At 49.8% G+C, this 26803-nt stretch overlaps 1 protein-coding gene across 1 annotated transcript; it reads right to left on the reverse strand.

Moving 5' to 3' along the window:
* Nucleotides 1–63: 63 nt before the first annotated feature.
* On the reverse strand, nucleotides 64–26626 carry LOC111141813 (BPI fold containing family B member 4). Its single transcript, XM_022494639.1, has 16 exons — nucleotides 26521–26626; nucleotides 25438–25500; nucleotides 24327–24846; nucleotides 23260–23364; nucleotides 22368–22511; nucleotides 19622–19685; nucleotides 19112–19172; nucleotides 17910–18001; nucleotides 16106–16309; nucleotides 14547–14600; nucleotides 11827–11997; nucleotides 9518–9585; nucleotides 7066–7108; nucleotides 5286–5349; nucleotides 3225–3301; nucleotides 64–125 (listed from the first exon to the last, which is right to left on the reverse strand). The coding sequence occupies exons 1-16, from the start codon at nucleotides 26624–26626 to the stop codon at nucleotides 102–104; spliced, it is 1860 nt and encodes a 619-aa protein (XP_022350347.1). The 3' UTR covers nucleotides 64–101.
* Between the last annotated feature and the right edge of the window lie 177 nt (nucleotides 26627–26803).

Raw genomic sequence — 26803 nt, forward strand, 5'->3', positions numbered from 1 at the left:
GGGGCTGAAGGGACTCGGGGCTGGAGACTGTGTTAGCAGAGCCCTTCCAGGGCAAACTCTGGCTTCTTCTGGGGCTGCAGCAGCGTCCCTGCCCCTGTCTTTCAGGCACTCAGCACCAGAAGGTCCTTGGAGGTCAGAACAGAGAACCCAGTTAGAGGAGGTGATGGCTTCTGCTTACAGCCTCAGCAGTCACCTGCCTGTGGACCGGGCAAGGCACATTTCCAGGAAGGAGCAAATGCGAACAGTGGGGGTTTACTGCGATTAAAGGGGCCCGAGGAGCACCCTGGCCATGTCATTAGCCTGCCCTGTACAGGGGACCTTGGGCAATATACTTCCCTTCCTGCCCCTCATCTCCTACTTCCCCCAAATAAGAGAAGCAAGCTTGAGCCTCTGTCCACATTCTTCCAAAATCCAATTTTCCTAACTCAAAATATATACAACAAAGTAAATAATAAATTTAACCCATAGAACACAGGACGTACCCATAATTTTGTACTGATATAAATAACTGGGTAAATAAATTAATGGAGGAGAAGGGATGGCTCTTCCTTGTAGAAAAATTTCAACTAATAAATGCAGAAGGAATGATCGAAATGGAAAGTCTCCATGAAAGAAACACCACAGTAATAACTCCTGCAGACAAGGGCCATTAAGGAATGCCAAAATGAGTGGGAGAAGGTGTGATGAGAACTAGGATATGTGGGTGGTTGTCTCCAAGTACCTCCTTGTGAGATATTTATTAGTTACAATGGGAAAAATAGTAACTTAACCAACAATGAGGAAACTGGCAGGGACCACCTTAACTGCATGATCAAAGTCAGTATCCCCAGGAACAAGACATTGACATTGCAAGCCCCCCAGACAGTGCACCGCAGTGCACTGCATCACTCCAGTGGCCTTCTTCTTGCCAAAAATACGTAACCTCAATCTCATTGTGAGAAAACATCAGTCAAATCCAAGTTGGAGGACATCTCACACAATGGGCCAGACTCATCAGAAATATCAAAGACATGAAACACAAGGAGAATTTAGGAACTGTCCCATGTTGGAGGGCAATGTCCCAGATTTGGAATGACAATCAAGTGCAAAGTGGGATCCTGGATCCTGAACCAGACCAAGGACGGTGGTGGGAAAACCATTGAGGAAGGTCTGTAGCTGAGTTCACAGTTTTCTATCAATGTGAACTTCCTGGTTTTGATCATTGTATTCTGGTTATAGGTGATGTTAACATTAGGGAAAACTGAGTGAAAAGTATTCTCAAACTCTATGTAGTATTTTTGCAACTCTTCTGTAAGTCTAAAATTGTTTTAAAATGAAAAGTTAAAAAAAAGGTCTAGACCCATACAATTACAGCAGTAATAACGAGAAGAAGAGCGGGGGGAGGGAGAAGGAGGAGAAGTTGCCTGGATATCTCAGTTGGTTGAGCACCCGACTTGGTTTCAGCTCAGGTCATGATCTCAGGGTCATGGGACGAGCCCTGTGTCAGGCTCCGTGCTCAGTGAGGAGTCTGCTTGGGACTCTCTCTCCCTCTGCCCCTCCCCCATACCCACACGCTCTCGCTAAAATAAAGAAATAAATATTTAAAAACAAGAAGAAGGAGGAGAAGAAGAAAGTAGCTATCAATTACAGAGGTTGTACAAGACCAAGTCTGGACTGAGTCTTTATTTTTTTTTAAATTTATTTAAGAAATCTCTACACCTAGTGTGGAGCTCAAACTCACGACCCCGAGATCAAAAGTCACATGCTCCACCCACTGAGCCAGCCAGGTAGCCCAAAGCTGGGTCTCTCTTTAAATCAGTGGTCCTACACATTTCAGACCCAACAACCCTGTTTATATTTTATCACAGGTATTTGTGCTTTATTATTATTCTTTATTATTCTGAAATGAAATTCATAATCTATATAATCTTCTTATATCCCTTGCTGGACTATAAAGAAGAACTAAAAAGTAACATATGTGATATGCTATAATATGTATTTTTTTTTAAGATTTTATTTATTTATTTGACAGAGAGAGATCACAAGTAGGCAGAGAGGCAGGCAGAGAGAGAGGAAGAAGCAGGCTCCCCACTGAGCAGAGAGCCCAATGCGGGGCTCGATCCCAGGACCCTGAGATCATGACCTGAGCTGAAAGCAGCGGCTCGACCCGCTGAGCCACCCAGGCGCCCCTATAATATGTATTTGATGTGAAATACTCAAGCCTGATTATTTAGGAAAGAAAAAATCATCCCCACAAATTTAAAAAAGGCCTTTGGGCTGGGGAGGAGGCTGACAGTACAACCCCAGTCGAGAACCACTGGCTGGAGTTGCGTCCCTTATTCCAGCACAAAACCCACTTCTCACTAGCCGGGTGACCTTGGGCAAGTGGCCTACCCCTTCTGATATACTGACTATAATGCATTTTATGCATAAAATCTCACTGTATTCTAAAAGCAGCCCTATGGAGAGGTGCTATGATTAACCCCTTTTACAGAGGCGAAAACTGAGCCTCAGAGACATTAAGTGACTTGCCCAGGGTCACCCAGCCAGATACTGGCAGAATCAGGATTGGAACCCAGGCCCTACTGAGCAAAGTCATGTTTAAAAATAAAACTCTAGAAAGATCGGAATGAACACCAGCAAAACACTCTAAGTGGTCATTTCTAGGTTGTAAACGTATCTAAGAGGATAAATATGATTGCTTAATCTTTTCTGTATTTTCCAAATTTCAGATAATGAGCATATGTGGTTTTTATCGTGTCAAAAAGACCTCCTAAAACGGAATTTCAAGTCACCTGCCATGATTATAATTAGCAATAATTTCAGGAATATCTGTCCAAAGGCCCATCTTCCCACTGGCTGGGCGAGGTTTGCGTGGGCCAGGATTGTCTGTTTTAGTCACTGCTGTATACCCTCCCCACCCCGCCATGCACATCGTCTGGCACTCAGTAGATGCTCAATAAAAATTTTTCCAATGAACTATATTCCACTTCTACTGTGGGTGAGCCCCTTCCTGCTCTGAGCCACAGTATTCCCATCTGCAAGATGGGGGCAATGACATCTCTCCTGGGGATGAAATGAGACGGTGGATGGGGAGGGCTTCATTGAGGGGTTCTTCACCTTTGTTTCTTGTTCCCTTAGACCCATCCTTTGAAGGAAGAAGCCTCCGTTGCCCCACCTTTCCCCTCCCTTCTCTTCTTCCTCCCAACTCCTGAGCAGAGGGCAGAACAGAGTTCTCTCCTTACCTCCAAGATGTCGATGTCTGCATTGCTGAAGTCGATGTTGAGGATTTTGGGGAGAGGGACACCAGAGCCCAGCACAGCTGTGAAAAGAAACACCACCACCCAAATGGTCAGGCATAGTCAGTGTGGCTAAGAGGCATTAGCCTTATAGGAGGGCACCAGGATTTTCAAGGAGATGAGCCGTTTCTTTTCCATCTCTAGGCCTTTGTCTTCGCAGGTGTTCCTGCCCAGAGCACACGCCCTCACCCTTGCCTGCCTGCTGAGTTCTGAGCCTTCCCCGAGACTCTGCTTGGACGTCAGCTCTTCTGTGAGGTTTCCCCATCCCAGGCCAAGCAACATTTGGCTCCTGCAGCTCCCCTGAACCACCCCCCACCATTACAGAAATCACAGGATATGAATTCTCTCTTTCCCCATCTGTCACCTCTACCCAGACTATGAGTTTTTTGCAGGCCAGAACTGTGTCCCTGGCATCACCCAGCTCTGGGCTGGGCACAGAGGAGAGGACAGATGTTTGCTGAATGGAGGCAAGGAAGGATACACACAGAGTCCTGACATGTGACCTCCCTGGGACATACTGTTTGCTTTTAGATTCATGCTGATTCATGTTCTGGGAAGGAAGGAAAGGAAGGATGTGGTGGGGGGAGGGGACTAGATTAAGTGAAATTCAGCAGATTTCTGCCTGCAGCAGGACTTTTCAGAGAGCTAAGGACATGGCGAACCTACCCCAGGGCACTGTATTCAGAATTTCCCAAATTTGCTTGGCCATGGAACCCTCTTCTTAAGAGCACCCCTTAGGACTAATTTTTCATGGAACCCACTTTGAGAATCACGGTCCTAATCCAGTCTCTCACTTTTGAGAACGGTAAATGGCATTACAGTGAAATTGAGGGACTTGCTGCCAAGTTCACACCACCTCTTGGTGACCAAGCCTGGGCTAGAGTCTTCACTTCTTGCCTCAAGGGTCAGTCCGGCCCAGCCTCTCTCCTGACATCCCTGGCCTTGGAGACCAGGGCCTTTCTGGAATTGCCATTCAGCCTCCTCTGGTGAGTTTCCAGGATAAAGGTCTGCTGGACACGGAGAGCTCCCCAAATGAAGCCCCGCAGAGCAGCCCCTCTCCATCCTCCACAAAGGGGAAGTGGAGAGAGGGAAGGTGGGACCAGGTTGGCGGAGGCCTTAGGGGCGTGGTTTCCAGTTACAACAGGTTCAGCTCTCCCAGCCTCCAGCGGGCCGCACAGCTCCAGTAACTTCCTGGTAATATCCCGAGGCACCACAGAGTGGAGAGGTCATACTCCTTCCTTTTGTTCTATGAAGCAGAAAACCCTGTCACTGACACCTGGTTGCCCAGGGGCCAGATTCTGGGTTAGGAAGCTGGGAGATAGGTAAGAGCAATTTCAGCTTTATCTGTACTGACTGAACTTTTTACAACAATAACATATTCACATAGTCCCTATAGAAGTAAAATTAAATACACAATTAAAAATCAATCAGGGCCATCATGCTGTGAATATATCTACCAGTACTAAATTTGCACCTAACAAGGCTTAAGCAGGTAAATTTCATGTGATGTGTATTTTACCCCAACTAAAAATAAACACACACCAAAAGAATCAGGAAATATATTGGACTTTTTTTTTTTTTTTTTTAATGGAGAAAAAGAATTTAGAAGTAACTCTAACCAGGTATTGAGATGAATTGCTTCTGGGAGGTGAGGTGTTACTTTCTAAACTGTTCCAGACTTTGGAAAACTTATGCACATATCATTTTCATAGGTAATCAGAATTTTACATAGAAAATGAGAAAAACAAAACAATCAGCCAAATAAGGAAGAAGGAGGAGGAGGAGGAGAAGAAGGAGAAAGAGAACAGAGCAGAAGCAGTAAATAAGGAAGCTGCTGGCCCCCTGGGGCAACATTTGCATTCAAAGGGTTAAATACATAAGCTTAGGATGATGTTCTCAGAAAGACAGTTGAGGCAGAATGGCTATGTGTCAAATATTTCCAGCAAACCAGCAGCTTCCGGGCCCCTGAGCCACACCCCCTTACAGAGGCATGGCCATAGCTCTCACCGTTCATGGCGGGCAGAAATGCCAGGTCAAAGATCTTCTCCACCAGCACCTCCAGGAGGCCAACCTGCAGGGAACAAGGAAAACTCAACCCTTGCAGCAGTTCACTTGGATCCCCAAGGGCTCCTTGAGGCCCCGCCCTGTGGCCCAAGCAGGAGGCGCAGGGTTGCTCTGGGAGAATCTGGGTGCTGCCATGACTCCAGAACCACCGAGTTGGACAGCCACAAGGCACATCAGTCTGCCTGCTGTCTGTGTGGTTAGGAGAGGCCCAGAGCAGGGCCAGTGCTGGTCCAAGGCTTGTGGTGAGGCTGGGACTGGGTTAGGCCCAAGGCCTGTAGTCTCGGTGATGTCACGCAGGGCCCCGAGGGCTGTGTCGCCAACACTCCGGGTTCCCATCCAGCTCAGCCTCTGTGGGCCTCTGGGAAGTCTTTCTGACCTCTCGGACCCTCAGCTTCCTTAGCTGTAAAATGGGCCAACAAGCCCCACTTGAAGGAGGCAGCCAGGATTACAGGCAGATCAGCTGAAATGCCCTGTCCTGAGACTTTTCATGTGTGTGTGTGTATCTCAATGTCTCTAAGCCTCGGTTTCCACAGCTGAAAATGGGTGTGAAGAGCCCTTCCTCTGTAGGCTGTAAAAGCCAAATGTAAACTCCTCTATGTAAAGTATGAGCCTTGGCGAGAACCACACGGTAGGACCGTGGCAGGTGCACGGGACTCTTATCCCAGTGCCATGACCTCGGACACGCCGCCCAACTTCTCTCTGCATTTGGCTGCCTTATGTGGAAATGGGATAATAATTGTACCCAAATCAGAAGTTTGTCGTGAGGATTAAATGAGAGAAATTTGTTTGAATAAAGAAAAAAAAAGAGAGAGAAAACAAAAGCTTAATTGGGTGCCCCGTGCCCGCGTCTGTTGTCCCCGAAATATTCTCTAATTTCACACTGTGGGAGCTGCTTCTTCTGCCTGGAGTCTGGAGATTCCAGTTCTGGTCCCCACTGTGTCCCAATCAGTTGCCAAGCATGTCGCTGCCCATGCCCAGGCTCCAGTTCCTCCACTTATGAAACGACGCTGGTGACACCCAGCTCCACAGGTTGGAGCAGCTGGGGTTGCAAACAGGAAGAAGGCAACGCAATGGGTACTTGAGTTTTCTCTGCACAAGTGGAAATCTCACCCCAGCTCGTTCTGAAAAGCGGGCACCTGCTTAGTCGTCAGTTTGTAAAAGAAAAGGGAGGCATGTCTGGAGACTTTGGTGGTGTGTGGGGGGACCCAAGAATCAACAAAGAAATGAGGAAACAGGACCAGATCCTGGAATCTGGGCGTCTCAGATTAGAAAGGCAGTGCTCCAGAGCTCAGAGGTAAAATGGTGGCTAGAAATAAACCCAGACCTGTTTGCTGAGGTTCAGAGTGGGTTGGGGTGACTCAAGATTACATGGGAGTCAGTGGCAAAGCCAACCCCTGCTTCCAGAAAGGCAGGGGTCCCGTAGGACATGGCTGTCCCGTAGGACACCGCTTCCCCAGCCCGGAGTGGAGGGATCGGGGCCAAGTGTCCTCCACGGGAGTGGTGGGTTACAATGGGACAGCCTCACTGGCAGAGCTGGAGCTGTGAGTTCATACTCTGCACCTCCCCAGCTTTGTGGGCCTCCGTTTCCCCACCTGTAAATGAGGCCTGCCAGAGATGATGCCGGTGCTTTGACATTCACCACCTCCCTGGGCCCTGGCCAGCCACACGGGGTGGGAGGCCATTCCCAGAAGACCTTGACCTGGGGCCTGAGCTTAGTACTTACATCAAAGTTGCCTACGTTTGAGGTTCTGAGGTTGAGGTGAGTCCTGCCGAGAAAGCAAACAGACCGTTAGAAGGAGCAATTGCTTAAGAGTCGTAAGGGGCTGTATTTCAATAAACTCTCAGAAGCCCCTCCACCAACATCCTCACAAAGGTGTCACGGGATCCCCGGGAGACATAAATAAGAACAGTGTTGGGTCCAGGGAGTGAGCACCAACTGTATGCCAGACATGGTGCCTGGGCTTTTCTACCATACATGGTAGCCCCCTTCCCCGAGGTCTCGTTGTCCATGGGCTCAGTGGCCTGTGCTCAGCTGTGGTCTGGAGGAGATGATCCCCCTTCTGACTTATTATCGGAAGGTTCTACGTCATTCACCTGCCTTCATCTCATCACGCGGGCATTTTATCATCTCACATCATCTCAAGAAGAAGGGTGAGTATAGGGGCGCTTGGGTGGCTCAGTCAGTTAAGTGTCTGACTCTTGATTTTGGCTCAGGTCACGATCTCAGGATGGTGAGATCAGGCCCCTCGGTGGGCGCTGCACTGAACCTGGAGCCTGCTTGTCCCTCTCCCTCTGCTCCTCCCCCAGCTTGTGCTGTCTCTCTCTCAAATAAATAAATGAATAAAATCTTAAAAAAAAAAAGAAGGGTGAGTATAGTACAATATTTCGAAAGAGAGACCATTTACATAACTTTTATTACAGTATATTGTTATAATTGTTTTATTTTATTTATGAGTTATTTACTCTCCTGCTGTGCCTAATTTATAAGTTGTTATCACAAGTATGTGTGCTAGGCACACACGTGTAGTTGGGATGTGGTACTCGTTGTGCTTTCAGGCATCCACTGGGGGTCTTAGAGCTTATCTCCCATGGATCAGAAGGGACGGCTGTACGCCAGGCTCAAATCATAGCTGTGACTCCTACTGGCTGTGTGTCCCTGTCCTGTGACCTATCGGCTGTGTGTCCCCCTCTGCAAAGAGAGCGGCTGCCAGGACTGAATGAACAATTCAGGTAGAGCCCGTGCCTGGTACACGGCGCAGGCCATGCACTCAGGAGCATTCGTCCCCACCTGGCTTGATCCTTTCTGCCAACCCCTGGGGAGGAACCTGAGGCTCCAGGGAACCCCACCGTGTCTACAGAGCTCGGGAGGTAAAGCCCAGGACTCATGCCCTGAGATGCGTTCTTGGCCGCTGCGCTATTCTGAGGAGGGGGCCTGAGGCCGGGGTTTGAGGTCTCTCTCTGCACCATGAGGGTCTCTGTCTCGCTGTGCTTGAATCTCACCTGCAAAGTGACAGCCCCACCTGAGGGAGGCTGGACCAGACTTGCCTGGGCCAGAGCCACTGGAGCCCTTGCACATTTTCAGCACAGAAACCAGGGCTGACTTCCACTCCCGCTCCTCCTTCCCCCTCAGCCACTCCATCCACAGAACCTGAGCTTTTCCCTGTCCTTCCAAGTTTGCCTGCCCTGCTCTCACTGCCTGAGGCCCCCTGCTGGCCCCTTCTCCCCATCCAGGCCTCGGGTCAGCATCACCTCCTTAGAGACGTTTGGATGCCTCTGATTCGTGTCATGTTCTGAGAAATTCCCACTATTGGGCTTGATGAATATTTGTTGTAAGGAGAACAACTTATAATGAACTAGGCACGTGCTGACAATTGTACACACACTCTCATCTGTCTTGAAGTAGGAAATGTAATAGTACTTACTGCCGTAGGCTGAGGTCAGGGATGAAATGAATTGAGACCCACTTAGGGCTTAACTCAATGCCTGGCCCAGAGAGAGCATCTGACGGGTAACGGCTGTTCTCATGAGCCCTACAAGGTAGGGACTATTATCCCCATTTTCAGGTGAGCAAACTGAGTTCCAGAGAGGGAGAGTCACTTGGCCCATGTCACACAGCCAGTCAGTGGTCACATTAGGATTGGAGCTCATACTGCTTGGCTCTGAAGTGTGCGCTTGTAACCGAGCAGGGCGGCTCAAGACAGACCTGGGCTGGCCCAGAGCCCCTCTCTGTACCCACGGTGCGGCCCCGAGTCAGTAAACCCTCCTCTCTAAGCCTAGTTGTCTGTCTCCTCTTTAAGATGGGAGAATAGGAGCCTCGACTCTACAAGGCCATTGCAAGGCTAAACAAGGTCATGCATATTAATACCTCGTGCAAAGCCTGGAACCTCATCCTCACGCCCATCACTGTTATTATTATTGACACTGTAGTTGTTGTTGGCTGTGGGTCCTCTTTATGAAGCTCGCGGCATCCCCCGCCCTGCCCAGCTCGCACCAGTGGCCTTGGCGTCATAGCCCAGTTTCACCCCTGCAGCCTCTGGGATGGACCCAGCCCCGACAGCCATGTGAGGGGACCTCCAGTGTCCTCCCAGGGGTCCCTTCAGGAGCTGGCTCCAGGCAGGGCAGCACCAAAGAGGCCTTTCTGAGCAGCCGGAGCCCGAGTCCACAAACCCCCTTACTTGTCCAGCTTGGCATCAATCATGAGCTTATCTCCCTCCACGGAAAACATGGCCAAGAGTTCTGTGTCCTGGAAGAAAGGGGGTGACAATGAGGCGCTGCTGGCGGGCCGGGGCTGTGTGTGCAGGGTGACCACTAGGTGCTGCATTACACAGGGTGTCTCTCCCCCAAGGTCTTGGTCAAACCTCCCTTTACTAGCCAAGACCCCAGTTACGCTCCCTATAGGATGGATATCCCCACTCTGGAGGGAAGGGGTTGGGAATAATAAATTGTCTACGTTCACCAACAAGTGTATTGCTTTCAAGTAAGTCAGCAGGGCTGAGTGAACATTCGGCAGAAAGACCAGACTCGCAGGGAGCAGCGATCCCTTGGCTGGTGGGGGTGTCTGAGCTGTCTCGGGGTAGGGGGGCTGTAGCTTATGAACCCTGCTCCAGATGAGCCACTGTAGGGGATTGGGTATCATGAATGTCAAGCACAAGTGCCCCACCCCCATTCCCAGCAGAGGGCACGAAAGGTCCAGACTCAACCCCTCTCTGGCAGAGTCCTGGTCATAGGAATGTTCCTCTTTACTTCCCTGCTTCCCCCAGCAAATAATAAAATAAAATAAATATAAAATAAAATAAATTGATCTTATGGAAAAAAGGAGGCGCTTACACATCCAGGTGACGTTATTGCTAGCAACAATAGTAACAAACATTAGGATGATGGAGGACTGGATGCTCTGGGTGTGTATGGCAGGGACCTGCATGGGCGTGCAAAATCATTCCATCCATACATGAACTGAGGCCTGAAGGGTATGTAGGATTTGACCAGGTGAAAAAGAAGGCATGAAGGTGATCCAGGCACTGGGAAGGGCATGTGCAAAAGCCCCGGGGCAGGAAAGAGGTTGGCATTAGAGGGAAGAGAGAAGGCTAGAGAGTAAGGAGGTAAGAGGACTGCAGGAGACTGGAGTGAGAAGGGGCCAGACCAGGCAGGGCTAGCAGGCTGGAAAGAAGTCATGGCTGCATCCTGGGGCCACTGGGGAGTCATGGCAGGGCTCTGAACTGGATCATATGACATTTGGGATTTGATGGAAATATTTCCACACAGCAGGGACTAAGCAACAAGGGGCAGCCATCTCCACTCCCTGGGTGAGAACCAGCCCTTTTAATCTGGCATCTGTTGATGCCCAGAAAGGACCCTCAGCACGCCCTGGCTTGGCATACTCTTGCTGAGAACGCCCATTTCCTGGATTAGATGTGACCATTCAGTCTTGAGCCCTGGGAGGCGAGCCTGATAAGACACAGCAAATGGGACAGAAGCCTAAGTGTCTGAATCTTAAGCTTTAGACATCAAGGGGGAAGTGGTATTTAACACAGCACATTGCTTCAACAAATATTTACTGAGCACCTACTATGTGCGGGACCCTGTGCTAGGCTCTGAGGATCCTGTAGTGAAGAAGACAATGCGCATCTCTTCCCAGCAGTAAACTAACAAGCACATTATACGGTGTCAGGTTAAGTCCATGAACCACGTAAAACAAGGGAGGCAGAGAGAGAGAGAGAGAGAGGAGCCAGGGGTGGGGATATTTTAGACAGCTGGTCTTGGGAAGACCTCTCTGGGAAGGTGACATTTGAGTAGAGACCTAAAGGAAATGAGGAAGTGAGTCATGCAAACATCTGGGGCAAGAACATTGCAAGCAGCAGATAAAATAGCATATCCAAAGGCCCTGGGGTGGAACTCCACCTGGCATGTTGGTGAAAGAGGGAAAGAGTGAGGAGCTGAAGGGTAACCAGGGGATGATCTAGAAGAACTCTGTGGGTCATTGTTAGGGGATGGGCTTTTGTTTCAGGATTGAAAGTGAAAGTTTTGCCAAAAGGAGCCTCATGGTTTTTAAGAGGATTCCCCTCTATGAGATAACTGGAAATTACTGTATTTGTATGTGGGTCCCAGGGACACGAGAACCAGCACATCTGCTTTGGTTCCCCTTTCTCCATCATCTAGTAGAAAGCGTAACCCAGAGTAGGTGCTCAGCACAAACTGTTGAATGTATGAATTGCCACCTGGGAAGGAACACTTACAGTTTGCCAGGTACCACTCTGAGCATCTTACTAATGCCCGCTGCCATCCCCACGAAGTAGAGGAGAAAATGAAGCCCCGACAGAGGGAGTGATCCAACTAAGGTCATAGCTACAAGTACTAAAGACTGGATTTGAATCAGTTCATCTGGCCCCCGTGGGGCTTGTAGTCACTATAGTTGGTCCGTGGGGATTTGAAGGGGTCTAGGGACTTCAGAAGACCTTGGCGTCCCCACCCCATCACCGATACTTACCACATCGATGAGGCAGATAGTGGTCTCGACATCATTGGGCTGGGAGACCATGACTTCAGAGGTGGCGAACACCTTCACCAGTGCCTCGTCCTTCTGCAATGTCACTGAAGGTGGGTTCGGCACCTGGATCCTGATGGTGAGTGGGAAGGACTCGGGGTACTGCTGGAACACCTGGGGGTGGACACCAGGTCAGAGTCAGTGGAGCCCTGGAGAGTTGTGGTTCCCAGTGGGCCATCAACTAACCTCTAAACATATGGCCCAGGGTCTCAGACTGGGCATCTTCCAATCCAACAGCATTGCTCAAACCCTACAAACCACATGTGGGGGCTCTGACCTGCTGCTGGGTTTGGGGAGGGGGCTGCTCTTTCTGAGCCTTTCGCATAGAGTTAATGGGAGAATTAAAAAGTGAGGGGGGTGACAGCAAGGCTTCGAGCTCAATGCCCAATGCCCGGAAATGCTCAGAACCTGCTGTTGAACAAGATGGGTTCACTAGGACATTCACGATTGAATCGAGTCATCATAACAACTCCATGGGGTATTTTTTTCTCCATATTACAGATTTAAAAAACAAAACAAAACCGAGGCTCAAGCAAATGGTCTAAGGCCAGCAGGAGAGCTGAGGCTCCAGCCTAGGTCTACACCTCTCAGAAGTCCAGGGTCTCCCTCCCCTCCTGCTGCTTCTGGATGCCCCACCTGGAACGGGAAAGCCACAGTTCAGTGTGCCTCTCGGGGAAGTCCCAGAGCAGGACACAGCCTAGCTGGATCAGCTGGGGTCTCTACAGACCCACGGTGGTAGGAATCGGAGCCTGTTTGCTGCAAATAGACTCCCTAATGCTAATTAGCTAAAAGGACAATTCATCAAGCAATCCATTCCCATATTTGCTAAATAACTATTTCACCAAAAAATTTATTTTAAGGAACACTTTTCTTTTTTTTTCTTTTTTAAAGATTTTTATTTATTTATTTATTTAACAGAGAGAGACAGTGAGAGAGGGAACACCAGCAGGGGGAGAGGGAGAGGGAGAAGAGGCTCCCCACTGAGCAGGGTTCCCGACATGGGACTCGATCCCCGGACTCCAGGATCACGACCTGAGCCGAAGGTAGATGCCTAATGGACTGAGCCACCCAGGTGCCTTAAGGGGAAATTCTTTTGAACAAACTGGGTCTATTGGCAAATCTAGTAAATTCAGCCAAATGACCACTTAGTGAACTCACCCTTCGGCAAACTGGCTTTCAACAAATCAGGGACTTGGTGGACTGGCTTTTCTGAAGGGATTTTCAGGATAGCTGGAGGGGCCTACCCCAACATACACAGTCTCTAACAATTAGCAACACCTTCCTTCGCAGGGACGTGGAAAGTACCCCCTCAAACTCTCCCCACAGCATCAGGAGACCCAGGATGCTCCTCCCAGCTCTGATGAAGCCTCTCATGGTGACTCCACCCCCACCTGCTTCTCCAGGAGATACTCCTCTGTGTCCAGCCTGAATCCTCTCCCTGCTGCAGACCCAGCCCTGCTACTGCTGCATTGTGTGGCTCCTCTGAGCCTCTGTTTCCCTGTCCATAAAATGAATTGCTCCCTTCTTCTGGCCCCATTAATGCGGGGGAGAGGGGTGATTAAAACCAAATAAAAGAGCGCATTCTTAATTTTTTTTTCACAAGCTGTAAAGTGCAGTTCATATAAGAAGTAACCCAGTAAATCAAAGGTCCAGTTGACTGACAGCTCTCCCTGCCTCCCAGAGCTGCTGCTATTTATGAAATTAGATAATGGTGCTTTGCCATTCAGCTTCCAAGCACACGAGGGCGATAGTGACCATTTGTTGAGTTGGGTCTCCCTGCCTCTGAATTACCGGAAACAGAACAGGTAGAACAGGGAAATGTCTAAAATGGTTGTAGGTTACAGCAATGGCACTTACTATGTAAGAAGCTCTTTGCTGCAGGGGCAGGGTAACAGGCTTAGGACCCACACTGGGACAAGAACTGGGATCAGAAAGGCCTTTGTTCCCACTGTACCTAGCTGCTAATCGGTTAAGAGCTCACTTACCCCCATCCCTTTTAAAGAAGATTTTGTTACTATAAAGAAGAACAATAACAGTGAACATTTATCAAATGCCTGCTGTGCCTACGTTCAGATCCCAGGTTCACAGCCACACAGCAAAGTGGGCATTGCTATCCCTATTTTCCAGATGAGAAAACCGAGGCCCAGTGAGAAGTCACTTGCCTATGGTAGTGTGGTTGAGACACGCTGAGCTAGAATTCAAAATCATGTTTCTCTGTTCCAAAAACCTGACTCTTCCCGTCTAAGCCATCCTCTACCTGCATGTGCTCTGTGTCAGCATCTTTACATGAATTATCACCTTCAGCCCCTTACTCTCCTAGATGAAGCTGTAGAGCGGGAGTTAGTACCCTTTTTTGACAGATGAGGAAGCTAAGGCTCAGAGATGTTAAGACTCTTATCTGAAGACACACAGCAACAAAGTAGCCAGGGCAAGATTAGAGCTAGGCAGGCCAGTCTACTGTAGAGCTCAGGGTCTTTCCACCTCAACCCTCCATGCTGCCCCCGCCCATAAAAATTTGGATACCACACCTTCATCACTATACTCCTAAGGAGGGTGTCAGATCACCCCACCCTAGTGGTGAATGACTCCCTTCTGACCCAGTTCCTGGGACAGTTAGAAGGAGAGTAGGGCTGAAGACCAGGGGACACATCTGCTTTACCTACCTTGGGAATCAGAGCTCCCAGTGTGGACGTGGTGAGAGGAGGAAGCTCTTCAAACTGCAGGACAAGAGAAAGGGTCATGTGAGTCGCTGAGGTTATGGGGATAGACGGAGTTGCTAACACTGATTAAACTTCCACGCACCCTCAGACAACCGGTGGGGGGCACCTTCTTCTCCTCAAAGAGCCCTTGGGAGGCCCTGCCTGCCCAACAGCAACCACCATACTAATCATGGTAGCTGTTTTGTAGTTAAGTGGACAGGGCCAGCCACATAAGCTCACCGCAGACCTGACTCTTTCTCCTCTAAGTGTAATTCTTGATTAAAACAATTTAGCATCAGTGAGTCCATGTGCATAACCCAGTGTCCAGTAAAGGCATAATTCTGCCATATCTCTGAACAACCTGTACTATTATTTACTTAATGTATTCTTTCAATTGACTTGCTTTTGAAGACCTCAAACACTAAAAAAATGAAAATCCAGTACCATTTGACAGAAAGAAATGGCAACTGGAAAAATAAATGCAATAAAAACAAAATAGTGCCATTACATTCTGCTTGGATATCATTGTCTGTGGAGGGCTATGGGTGTGAGATCTGTTCTCTCTGAGTTAAAAAGAGGACACTTAAAAGTTCAAGAGAGGGTTAACTATATACTAGCACTAAATGGAGACTTTCCTTTTGATGGAACCAAGATGAACACTAATCATATGGTGGTTTTTTTGTTTTTTTTTTGAGAACGTCTTATTCTTAGTAGATAGACACAAGTCTATGGAGTGAAATGTCATGTTTCCAAAAACTTAAATTGTTCAACAATAACTAGCTAGCTAACTAGATGATAGATTAGATAGGTGGATGAATGGAAGGATGGGTGGATGAGAAGATGGATAGATAGATAGAAGGATAGATGGGTGGATGTGTGGAAGGATGGATGGGTGGATGGATGACTAGAATGATAGATATATAGATAAGTAGGTGGGTAGATGGGTGAATAAGCAGATGGATGGATGGATTGGTAGACATGAAACAAATATGGCAAAATATTAACTGGTGAATCTAGGTGAAGGATATTTGGGCATTAATTGTGTTATTTTGTAACTTTTCTGAAGGTTTGAAATTTTCACGAGAAAAGGTTTGGAAAGAAAATTACTCCGGATCATACCTTATTCTTATGTATCACTTAGTTTTTTAATATCAATGTTTACCAAGTGAAAGGGTTCTAAGCATTTATATTGCGATACATATATGGGAATATATTATAAGCCTTTAAAGAAGGATTGGCATAGAATTAAATAGAACTAACTAGGGAGCAACTTTCTCATCATATGACTTGATGTTATTTCATTCCATGACTGTGAATTGCCTAAAATCATCCCAGGCACCATGCTTTGGTAAACACTGATGTAGTCAGTACACGTCCGTGAGTGGGAAATGAGTGGGGGATGGACTGTCTACTACAGTTCTTGCTTTAAAGCAATTTCCCCAAGGTTGTGGGGACTAGACAGGATCAAAGGGGAGCTCTTTGCTGCCCAGCCCAGGCCACCTCTCCATGGGGCTGTGACTCACCATGCCATTGGTGATGTCGATATCCAGTGCCCCCTGCTTCTGCAGGAGGGCCAACACTGAGCCCAGGAAGTTGGCAGAAATGGCCAATTGCGAGTTGGTGTTTTCACCCATGGGGGGCAAGTCTGGCATCCTTTGTCTGGGAGACATGGCTGGCCGCCCCAGTGGATAGTCAATAAGTTCTCCTCCAGCCTCCCCAACCAGAGTCTGGGGAAGCAGAGAGAAAAGGGGTCACAGGGAGGGGTACGGGGAGATGAGTGGAGGAGGAGGCTAAGATTGGGGTGAAGTCCTGAATCTGCCGCCAAGCAACCTTCCTTGATTAGACCCACTCACTGGGTCTGGGTTACCCTTTCTTTCATGGCCCCAGCTCTTCTCCATTTGTGATGGAATGGAACTTCTTAGAGTTCTCACTTTATGACCACTTCTAGCCCTCTTTTGCTTTCAATACACGTGTGACATAGATTCTTCCCCTTTCAGTTAGCATGTTTATGGATCTGCCAAATGCTGTGGCATATCTTCTCTCTAAAGACCAGACACGTTTCCATGGTCTACAAATGCTGCATGGTCTGCCCTTGGGGACTTCTCCACCTTCTGGAGAGTCATTCTGTCCCTAGTGCCCCGGCCAGGCCCTGCCACCCACCATCTCATGACTCCCACCATGCCACCTTCCCCCACACTGTTCCAAACCTCCCCCGCACTCTTCTCTTATAATGGCCAACTTATCTGGCAGGTCTCAGCTTAAGTGTCACTTCCTCCAAGAAGCGCTCCATGACCTGCCTGGTTATATCATTTCTCCTTGCTTTAGGCTCTGATATCCTGGGACCCTCATTCACAGTACTCATGAGCCTTAGTTGTGTATTCTTCTGAGTGACTCTTGGATGGCCTATCCGATCCAATGGACTATAAGCTCCATGAGGACAGAGAACTTACCTTGTTCAACCATGCACCTCCATCCCTGGCCCAGAGTCTGGCAAACAGCAGGTAACCAACAAATACCTCTTGAATGGCTATTGTTTATGAATAGATGAGGTGTGCCTGTGTATGTGTGCATAAGCAGGCTGTGTCTGGGGCTGTGTGGGTGTTCACCTGCATCTCTGTCTCTGATGGAGCAAAGTGGGGGGATGCACCCATGTTGGAACAGCCCAGGAGAAGCATGCATGTGTGTGCCCCATGCAGTCAGGGGCCAGATTCTGCTGTGGGCTGGAACCAGCTCACGCTGGCTCATAGCGCTCTTGTGACATTCTGTACTTGTCTTCCCAGCTCTTTAGTGATATCAAGTTGGTAGCTTGAAATGGGCCACAGAGGCAGTATTTAGACCATGGAAATCCGCAAATACTACAAATCAGGACTTTTTTTTTTTTTTAAACATCACAAAGAGCTGGCTGTTAGCGCTCATCAGCCCCCTACTGGCCAGATTCATTCCTCCAGCAGACCCAAGCCCGCAGCAGCAGAAGGTGGACTGCCTGGGTTTGGATCCAAGGCTCACATTTACTCGCTGTGTGACCGTGGGCAAGTGGCTTGATTTCTGTGCCTCAGTTTCCTCACTAAGGGTTCATCTTATTATGTCCTATGGTTGTGAAGATAGCCTGAGTTCATCTACATAGGACAATTGTAATGTGCCTGAAAAATAGTAAGCCCTTGGTAAGTGTTGGTTGTGATTATGTTTCTGATGTGGCTCCTAGAAGGTCCTCAAGTCATCAGAAGAGGGTCCTGTTCAAACGTTGCTTCCCAGACATTGAGTAGAAGCCCATGGGTCTGGCAATCACCCCCTGCCCGCCTCCCCCGGCCCCCAAGCCCCGACACTCACATTGAGGTCCAGCTCCAGGAATTCCCCAGTCACAAGCGGAAGGCTGGAGAAGGTATACTGGACACTTCCCAATATCCCCAGAGGAACCAGAGCTGTCGGCAAAGGTAGGGGTCATGGGAAGTCCCCTTGACCCTCCGAGATGCCTTCCCTCCTTGTTCCCCAAAGCAGGCAAAGCGGCAAGGCTCCAGATCCAGACAGCATGAAAAGACCAAGAGTTCTGGTTTCAAATTCCAGCTCTGCCTCTTCCTTGCTGTGTGACCTCTGGCAAGACACTGCATCTCTCTGAACTTGTTTCTTCCTCTGTAAAATGGGCTTAACAGAACCCCTTGGACTATACTGTAGGGTCCATGAGATTCTGGATATCGATAAGCTTTGTAAACTGTGAAGTACTGTGACCAGGGAGGAAGTTTTAAGGTTCCACAATGTGGTGCTGAGTTGAAGCTGGGATTTCTCTGACTGACTGTAACCAACAGCCCCATCATCTGGGCTCTTCCTCCCTTGTTCCTGGCCACAAAGGAAGAGAATTTTACCTGTCTGGGAAAGTCATCCTCAAACTGCCTGGGGTCCCGAGAGATGGGACAGCCACCCCAGAGGGGTGCGCTTTATGGCCGTAGGACCTATAGGCCCTCATAAGTCAGGAGCCTCTGTGATGTTGTGGTCTATATGAAAGGAGATCTCTGGAACAAGCTGTGCATGAACTGCACAACTATATGGGGCAGGTTTGCCTTCAGGAATGTTCACTAAGAAATCTTGGATCATGGGGTGATGTTGGAGCCTGGTTCTGAGGACCTGGACAGTTGCCACCATGTCTCCTGCTCTTCATTCTCTAGTCCCTCCGCAGGCTGAAGCCAGTCCCCCATTGTAGAGATGAGGAAACTGGAAAGTCTTTCCAAGTCCACACCGTTTTCAGGGCAAAGCCAGGACTCAAACCCAGCACTGCCCCTCCCCCACACCCCATCAAAGTCTAGAGCCTGAGACTCCAGACCAGGTGGGAAGCTCCTCCGTCCAGGGGGATGCCTGGCCAGGTAACCTCTCTCTAGTGGCACCAGCCACACCACACTATGAGGGCCTCAGCAGGTGTGTCCCCACCACATTGGACCCTCTTCCCAGACACACTATGTCCCCAGTGCCTGGGGACATGGCTGGGCCCAGATCAGAGCTGGCAGATGTTGGCTGAGTGAAGCAAAGCAGGAAGGACTTACAGTCCACGAGACCCAGCTGGTCGTTGACAAGACCCAGAACCACGTCCACGATGGGGCAGAGCTGTATGGGGAAACAGTATGAGGTTCCAGGGCTGGGGAGGGGAAGGGTGCCTGGATACTGACAATAGTCAGCATTTCCTGCCTGCTCGCTCTGTGCCTGGCACGGTCCACCCCACAGCCCTATGGGGAAGACTCTCTCATAATCCCCATTTTATAGCTAGGAAAACCAAGACTCAGAGAGGGGATAGGATCATCATGCAGCTTGGAAGCGCCCGAGCTGGGATTCAAACCAGAACAGGGAGACCCTTATGCTCCACTTCCTTATGCTTTCACTAATCTGTCCGTCCATGGTCCTCCGGGTCCTCCCCAGACCCCAAGGATATACCCCAGCCCTCTGGCTCCCTCCATCCATCTGGGTCACCTGCATGCCCACAGGGATGGAGCCAGACTGTGGTCCCTCAGTCTGGGGAATGTCTGTGCTTCCAGCTTCCCGATCCAGGGGGTTCTTACCAAGTCAGGGAGGACGTTGGCCAGGACTCGGTTCACTAAGTTGTCCACAAGGTTGGGGAGAAGCCTGAGGAGAGAGGAGTGGAGGGGAGGAGGGAGCTCACCAAGCTTGCCCACACTCAGGGTCCCTAGCCAGGCCCTGAACACCAAGGAAAATTGTTCAGGAAGTCAGAAGGACAGTGGCTGGGCCTGATTGGACAGGCGATTCCAGCAATCACTTGGCTTTTCATTCAATTCATTCACTCGTCTGTCTGTCTGCCCATCCGTTCGTTCATCCATCCATCCATCTATCCACACATCCAACCAACAAACAAATGCTCCTTGAACTCTGCAGTGGGCCAGGCCCCCTTCATGAGTGTAAAAGTCATTCCTTCCTGCTCATCTGGCCCTCTAGTGGGCTGCTTGGTGCAGCTTTGTGCAGTCTTCCCAAAGCCAAATGAACATATTACTTAATCCAAGCACCTAGGAGAGTTTCTGGTGCATAGTAGATGCTCAGTTAATGTTTGTGGAAGGCAGGGGAGGAGAAACACTGGCCAGTAAAACATGCTCATGGGGTCCACAAGCAGAAATGAATTGTTGATTTTGAAAAGCCTGGGACATGTGATCGGTCCTACAAAGAAACAGGTCCAGAGAAGGGGTCCAGAACGAGTTCTAAGTCCATCACCAGCTGTAAATTAACTGTCCTAACCAGTTAGTTAAGTGGTGGCGGTGGGGGAGATCACGGTGTTGATGCAAGGACAAGACACACAGATGGACAGATAGACAGACTTGTAAGACAAGCGTGTGTTTCTGAGGCCTTGCAGTGTGATGGGAAAGTGAGTGGAAACATGGCTTTCCTAACACAAAGAGTAACAAACAGTTTGTTTGCTTAAAAATCTAGCCATCTCTGCCCCCAGCAACCACTACCTGCCTGTGCCTGCCCACGTCGTAGCTGACCATTCAGGACTCGCCGGCTGGACAGAGCCAAGAACTTCTTGAGATCGTGTCCTAATTAGAATGTTTCACGATGCATTTTGGCCTCCTTTTTAAGGGCATGAGTACCTCAGGGGGCCTTGTCTTGGTTCCAGTTCTCCTTGGAGGATAAAACCCTTGAGAATTCACCTGCCTGTTTACCCACGCATGGGTGCATGTGTGTGCCCGCATGTGTGGGCGAGGGAGCCTCGGGATTTCATCTGTGTACACTCAGGGCACAGACTGTTTTCTCTTTCTGGGAAATTATCTGGCAGACACATCGGCCCACGTTTAAAATGTATGTAAATGGTTATTCATTGTAACCTGTTTGTCAGAGCAGAAGTTCAGACAAATTGTCATGTCCCCACACCAGGCAACTAGACAAACACATGGTGGTTTGTCTAGACAATGGAATATTACACAGCCATTAAAACAAGGAGGAAACTCTCAATGTTCAAACATAGAAAACTCTTCGAACAGAGTAAAAGAAAAAGACAAAGTGCAAAATGGTGTGTATAGGGTGTACCCGTTTGTGTTCAAAGGAGGGTTGGGAATGCGAATTTAAGTTCATGTTTGCTTCGTTTATAGAAAGGAATTGGAAGAAGAATCAGGAGAGAAGCACAGTGAGCTTGCTGGGGAGGGGCAGATGGGAGTGCAGGTGGGAAGGGAGCTCTCCAGTCTGTGCCTTTTTAGTTCTATATATACATATATATTTTTAAAGATTAATTTATTTATTGGTGAGAGAGAGAGCAGGAGAGGGGCAGAGGGAGAGAGAGAGAATCTCAAGCAGACTCCTTGCTTGCAGAGCCCAGTGCGGGGCTTGACCTCATGACCCTGCGATCATGACCTGAGCCAAAATCCGGAGTCAGACACTCAGCCAACTGAGCCACTCAGGCACCCCTATTTTTTTTTAAATATTTGGAACCATGTATTACCAAACATATTTCCTAGTGAAAATGTGAATGTAAAAATCTGTGAGGTTTCTAGGTGTTTCTCTCCGCCTCCTATCCTCACCAAAATATCAGGGGCCAATTTTCTATGTCCTTAACTACCCTAGAGCAGACACAAAGACTCAGAGGAGCTCATGTGAGTCAGAAATTTTTGAGTCCAAATGGCACAATGAGTTTTTCTACTCCCCAAATCTAGGTAGGATGAGCACAGGAGTGATAGGGAGAAAAGATTGATAACACAAGAGGGGAAGGAGTAGGGGGTGGAGGTCTCAATGAGAGAAGCCAAAGAAGCATCTCCCATGATGAGGACCAGGCAGTAAAAAGAAAGGACTCAGCTCTGAGCTGCCCTGATGTGCCCTCGTCCAAGACCATCACTTGGGGGCAGTGTACCCCTCAATACACAGACACTTGAAACCTCTCCAAACAGAGTATGGGGACTTGGCCATTTTGTGGGGAGAGCATAACAGAAAAAAACTCAACCCCTGACCAACACTGCCTTGGACAGAACCAGCTGGGAAATTTCCCCATGAGTAGGGGCTCCAAGGGACACAAAACTCCCACTAGACATATATTCAGAAAACCCTTAAAATGTACCAGATTCTGTACTAAGTGTTTTGAACTCATTATCTCAATTTCAAAGGGAAAAAAAAATCACCCCCATCCCATAGACAAAGAAACTGGAGTATAGAGAGGGCAACAGAGTTGCTCAAAGTCACACAGCAAGGAATAGTGGAGCTGAGGTTTGAACTCCAGGCTGCTTCTAGAGCCTTTACCCGGAGCCATATGGTTTGTCAAAGACAGACCGCTCCACCATCTCCCAAGGCACTCCACTGCCCACTGGTACTCACCCTCGAAGCAGCTTGACTTTGATACCCCCCAGGAGGGTGTCACATCGCTCAATAACTAGCCTAGGGTAGCCCGTGCGGTCCATGGTCAGCCGGACTTTGGCAGTGATGTTCACTTCCACAGCAATGTCCAGGAAGCCAATGAGACTAGAGGAGATCATGGGGCCAGTGAGATAGGGAGTCAACCTCGACTGCCAGGCAGCTCAGCTTCATTCAGTTCTACCCAGAACCTTGCACCTTGGCCTTGAGCCTTGCTCTCCCCGCCTCTTGCTTTTGGGCATCCCTTAAGCCCCTTACTCATCTCTAGGGGTCCCAAACCAGAAGGCTTCCCTACTCCCTCTACATCTCTGAACAAATCTATCTCCCTCTTAGTCCATGAGATGGGTCAATAAATGAGCTCTATACATAAAATCTGGTTTCCAAGGTGACTACCCGTTGACCTAGCAATATAGACATGACCTCATCCCACAGGGAGAACTCAGCGCAGAAGTCCACTGTTTGAGGTCTTTGGATAAGCACCTACTTTGTGGCAGGCCCTCTGCTTGCCTTTCCTCACCTGTGGCCACAGCCACCTGGAAAAGGAGATGTCATTACACCCATTGCAGGCGAAGACACAAAGGCTCAGTGACATGACGGGGCTGACCCGAGGTCACACAGCTTTAAAGAGAGTCAGGATTCAAACTCAGGATGTCACAGCTTCCTTCACTGCTGACAGGGACCACAGGATGACCTGAGCTCAAAAGTATAAGCCATGTACTGGTAACAACATTAGGTCTTACTATTCCCCACATTGTGGACAAAGAGGCTGAGGGCCAGAGAAGGGAAATGAGCTGCCCAAGATCACCCAGCCAGGACACAGGGTGACGGGGACCCCTCTGGGGCTGAGGGTACACACCTTTTCCCGTTGATGGCCACGCGGGTGTATAGGCTCAAGTAGACACCCACACCGGGCAGGAGCCGCACGGACACCCGGGGGAGGGTCAACTCCACGATGCGCAGCCTGCATAGGACCCAGGGTGGTAAGATGGGGGTCATCCCCTCCCCGCCTGCCACCCTCCACTAGGAGTCTCACACCACCCCTTTCTCTGTGCTGCATTCATCCCTCCTGCCTTTAAAGAGACCTGAGCTTTGTGGATAGAACTTGGAAAACACAGAGAAGTCAAAGGGGAAGAATGCATGGCCCATAGTTCTACTGCTTGGAGACGCACTGTTTACATTTCCATGTATTTCCTTTGGATTTTTTTTTTTCTCATAATGATGCCATTCCCTCTGCTTGTCCCTGCCCCTTCTTTGCCTGGTTCCTTCCTACATATTCTCAGATTACAGTTTAAGACCCTCTCCCTCCAGGAAGCCTTCCCTGACCTCCCCCATTATACACATCTTCATTTCCCCATAAACTGCTTACCAGCGTTATAATTGTATGATTATTTTCAGGGGTTTTTATGAAAGCCCATATGCCCCATCAGCCTGTAAGCTCCGTGAGGACAAGAGACATGTTTTTGGCTGACCATGTGACTGTGTGCTCAGTGCCAACACAGCAGCCTGCACATAGGAGGAGCGCTAAGTATTTGATGAATTAGATAGTGAATGTGAGGAGGAGACTGGGCACAGCTGAAACTACTATATATGTGTAAGTTTAAATCCTTGGGTGTTTTCCACTTGAACTGTGACTAGGACCAGTCTCCAGATGAGGAAATCAAGACTCAGAGTGATGTAAAATGTGGCCCAGAGTCACACACATATACAAAAAGGTGAGCTGACACTCAAATTCAAGACTGCTTAAGGACAAGACCCCAAGCCATACGACTGGGGACTCCTAAGACCTCCAGTCCTGAGGCCAAGCCTTGAAGTGCATGGGACTCTGAAGACTGTCACCCCTCCAACTCCAGGCCCTTGGGGGTGATCACCCAATTTGTAGGTTCATCATCTGAGTTTGATAGGGAGAACCCAGCCCCTCCTTACCCAGTGATTCCCTGCACAGTGCTGATGATGCCGCCCTCGCCGAGCACGCCCAGGACTCCGCCTCCTCCGAGAAGCCCTCCATCACCAAGGAGACCACCTCCACCGAGCAGGCCACCTTGGCCCGCCAGGATGCCTTCGCTTGCCAGCATGCCTCCAGTGCCCAGCAAACCACCTGGGCCCAGCGCCCCGGTGGCTACACCGGGTGGGATCTCTCCAGGCCGCAGCTCTCTCCGGTGAAGCCTGCCCACGGCTGCTGCACCTTCGGCTGACCTGTACCGCCCACGGCCCCTGTGGCCGTCATATGCATTCTCGGCATGGTGGTGGTTGCCGCTTCGGAGGTCCCTGATGCTTCCATCTGACTCAAAGATCTCACCGTATCTGTATTTGCCCCCCAGCTGAGCGGTGTTGTCATTGGTCTCGATGTGACCATACTTGTAATTACCGCCAAGCTGGTTGCCATTGGTATATTTTGGGGGGTGCTCTCGGACATGGAAATCGTTGTAGGGAACGCCACCAACACCTCGGGAGAATTCAACGCGTCTGTAGTCATTGTAATAGTGTCGGCCACCACCCAAAAGACCACCACCACTACCACCCAAGAGACCACCACGACTGCTGCCACCACCACCCAATAAACCTCCCCCACCTCCACCCAACAGGTTGTCTTCACCCCCTCCACCCCTACCACCAAGCAGGCCCCCCAGAAGACCACCGCCCTTACCACCACCACCACCAGCCAGCAGCACCCCACCCTTGTGTCCTCCGCCACCCAATAGCCCCTCATCCCTGCTGCCTCCGCCACCCAGCAGCCCCCCACCACTACCACCCGGAAGCCCCCGACCACCGCTGCCTCCACCACCCCACAACCCCTCATCCCTGCTGCCTCCACCACCTAGCAGCCCCCCACCACTACCACCCAGAAGCCCCCCACCGCTGCTGCCTCCACCACCTAATAAGCCTCCCCCAACTCCACCCAGCAGGTCACCACCACCCCCTCCACTCCCACCACCAAGCAGGCCCCCCAGAAGACCACCGCCCCCACCACCTCCACCTCCAGTTCCACCAAGCAGACCCCCCAGGAGCGGTCCACCACCATCACTACCGGCTTTACCCACGGGCACCTCTCTCAGGGCTGAGCGGAGAGCGTCACTCTGCTGCAGGGTGCCTGAAATGGCTGCCAGGAAGCAAAGGTACCGGTCAGGGCTTTCTCCCACAGCCCCTGGGTGCCGCCCCGGAACTGCTCACCTAGTCGGGCCCTCCTTTTCCTCGTGGTAAAACGTCAGGGTCAAATGGGAAGATGCCTCCAGACCAATCCAGCCCTGACGTCCCAGCATTCTCACTAGCCGCTGACCTTGACCTGCTCTCACTTTAACTAGATTCACACCATTCACCAAACCTGGAAAGATTTTCTTCTTCATCCCCCCTTCCGAGCGCTCCAGACTTTAGAGCTTATAAACCTGCTTAGACGGGAATCAGGGCAGGGAGTGTCTTTGTTTGCCAGATGACAAAAATGAGGTCCCAAGAATTAAAGGCAGGACTGATAACAGCTCCTGCATTTGAGGGCCTCCTATGCACCAGGAACAGTGCTAAGTTTTCAAAAGGCTTTCTCATTCATCCTCTAATCTGTCCTCCGCGATTCGGCCAAAATCACATAGATTTTGCAGATAAGGAAACTGAGTCTCGGATAATGCAAGTAGTGGACTTAAGGCCACATTGTCCATATTTGAGCCCCAGGAAGGCCAGCTCCAGGACTCCAGGCTCTTAGTTACTGGCGTCTGCTGCCTCGGCTCTAAAGTCCTCAACACGCTATCATGCACACAGTGAGTGCTCAAGAAATGGTACCCAGAAGCAAAAGGCATGATGGGGTGCCTGGGTGGCTCAGTGGGTTAAACCTCTGCCTTCGGCTCAGGTCATGATCCCAGGACCCTGGGATCAAGCCCCGCAACAGGCTCTCTGCTTGGCAGGAAGCCTGCTTCCTCCTCTCTCTCTGCCTGCTTCTCTGCCTACTTGTGATCTCTGTCTGTCAAATAAATAAATAAAATCTTTAAAAAAAAAAAAAAAGCAAAAGGTGCAATAATTCATCCATCCACCTGACGCAGAACCTGCCAGTGATGAAGGGTGTCCCCGGGCACCTCAGAGGCGGCTGTACAGCCCCACCCGTGTCATCCCTCACCCCCTGCAGTCCTGGACTCACCGTTGCTCAGCACATCTTTGGTGACCCTGAGGACAGTGTTTGTCTCTGGGTGGGTGCCACAGACAGCTGCCATGGACAGAGCAGCCACGCACCAGGCCGTCCACATGCTGGTGCGGCTTCTCTGCTGAGGAGACAGTGCATGGGATGGCTGTGGCTGGGAGTCACCACCCTGGCCAGCAGGTGGAGCTAGGCAGCCCTTCCCTAGGGTCCTACTAGCACCCTGAGGCCCAGAGACTGAGGGAGAGGGGATGTACTGAGGTCACACATGGGGCAGGTCCAGAAT

This window comes from Enhydra lutris, unplaced genomic scaffold (assembly GCF_002288905.1).
Source record: "Enhydra lutris kenyoni isolate GAN:26980312 unplaced genomic scaffold, ASM228890v2 scaffoldscaffold6, whole genome shotgun sequence".
Lineage (NCBI taxonomy): Eukaryota > Metazoa > Chordata > Mammalia > Carnivora > Mustelidae > Enhydra > Enhydra lutris.

What these genes read in the sequence shown, in the direction of transcription:
- LOC111141813 (XM_022494639.1), bottom strand. Translation starts at nt 26,626, where the DNA reads ATGTGGACGGCCTGGTGCGTGGCTGCTCTGTCCATGGCAGCTGTCTGT. An exon ending in ACTGTGCAGGGAATCACTGG is followed by an intron (nt 23,365 to 24,326) that starts GTAAGGAGGGGC and finishes GGTCCTATGCAG; the next exon opens with GCTGCGCATCGTGGAGTTGA. An exon ending in ATTGATGCCAAGCTGGACAA is followed by an intron (nt 7,109 to 9,517) that starts GTAAGGGGGTTT and finishes CTTTCTCGGCAG; the next exon opens with GACTCACCTCAACCTCAGAA.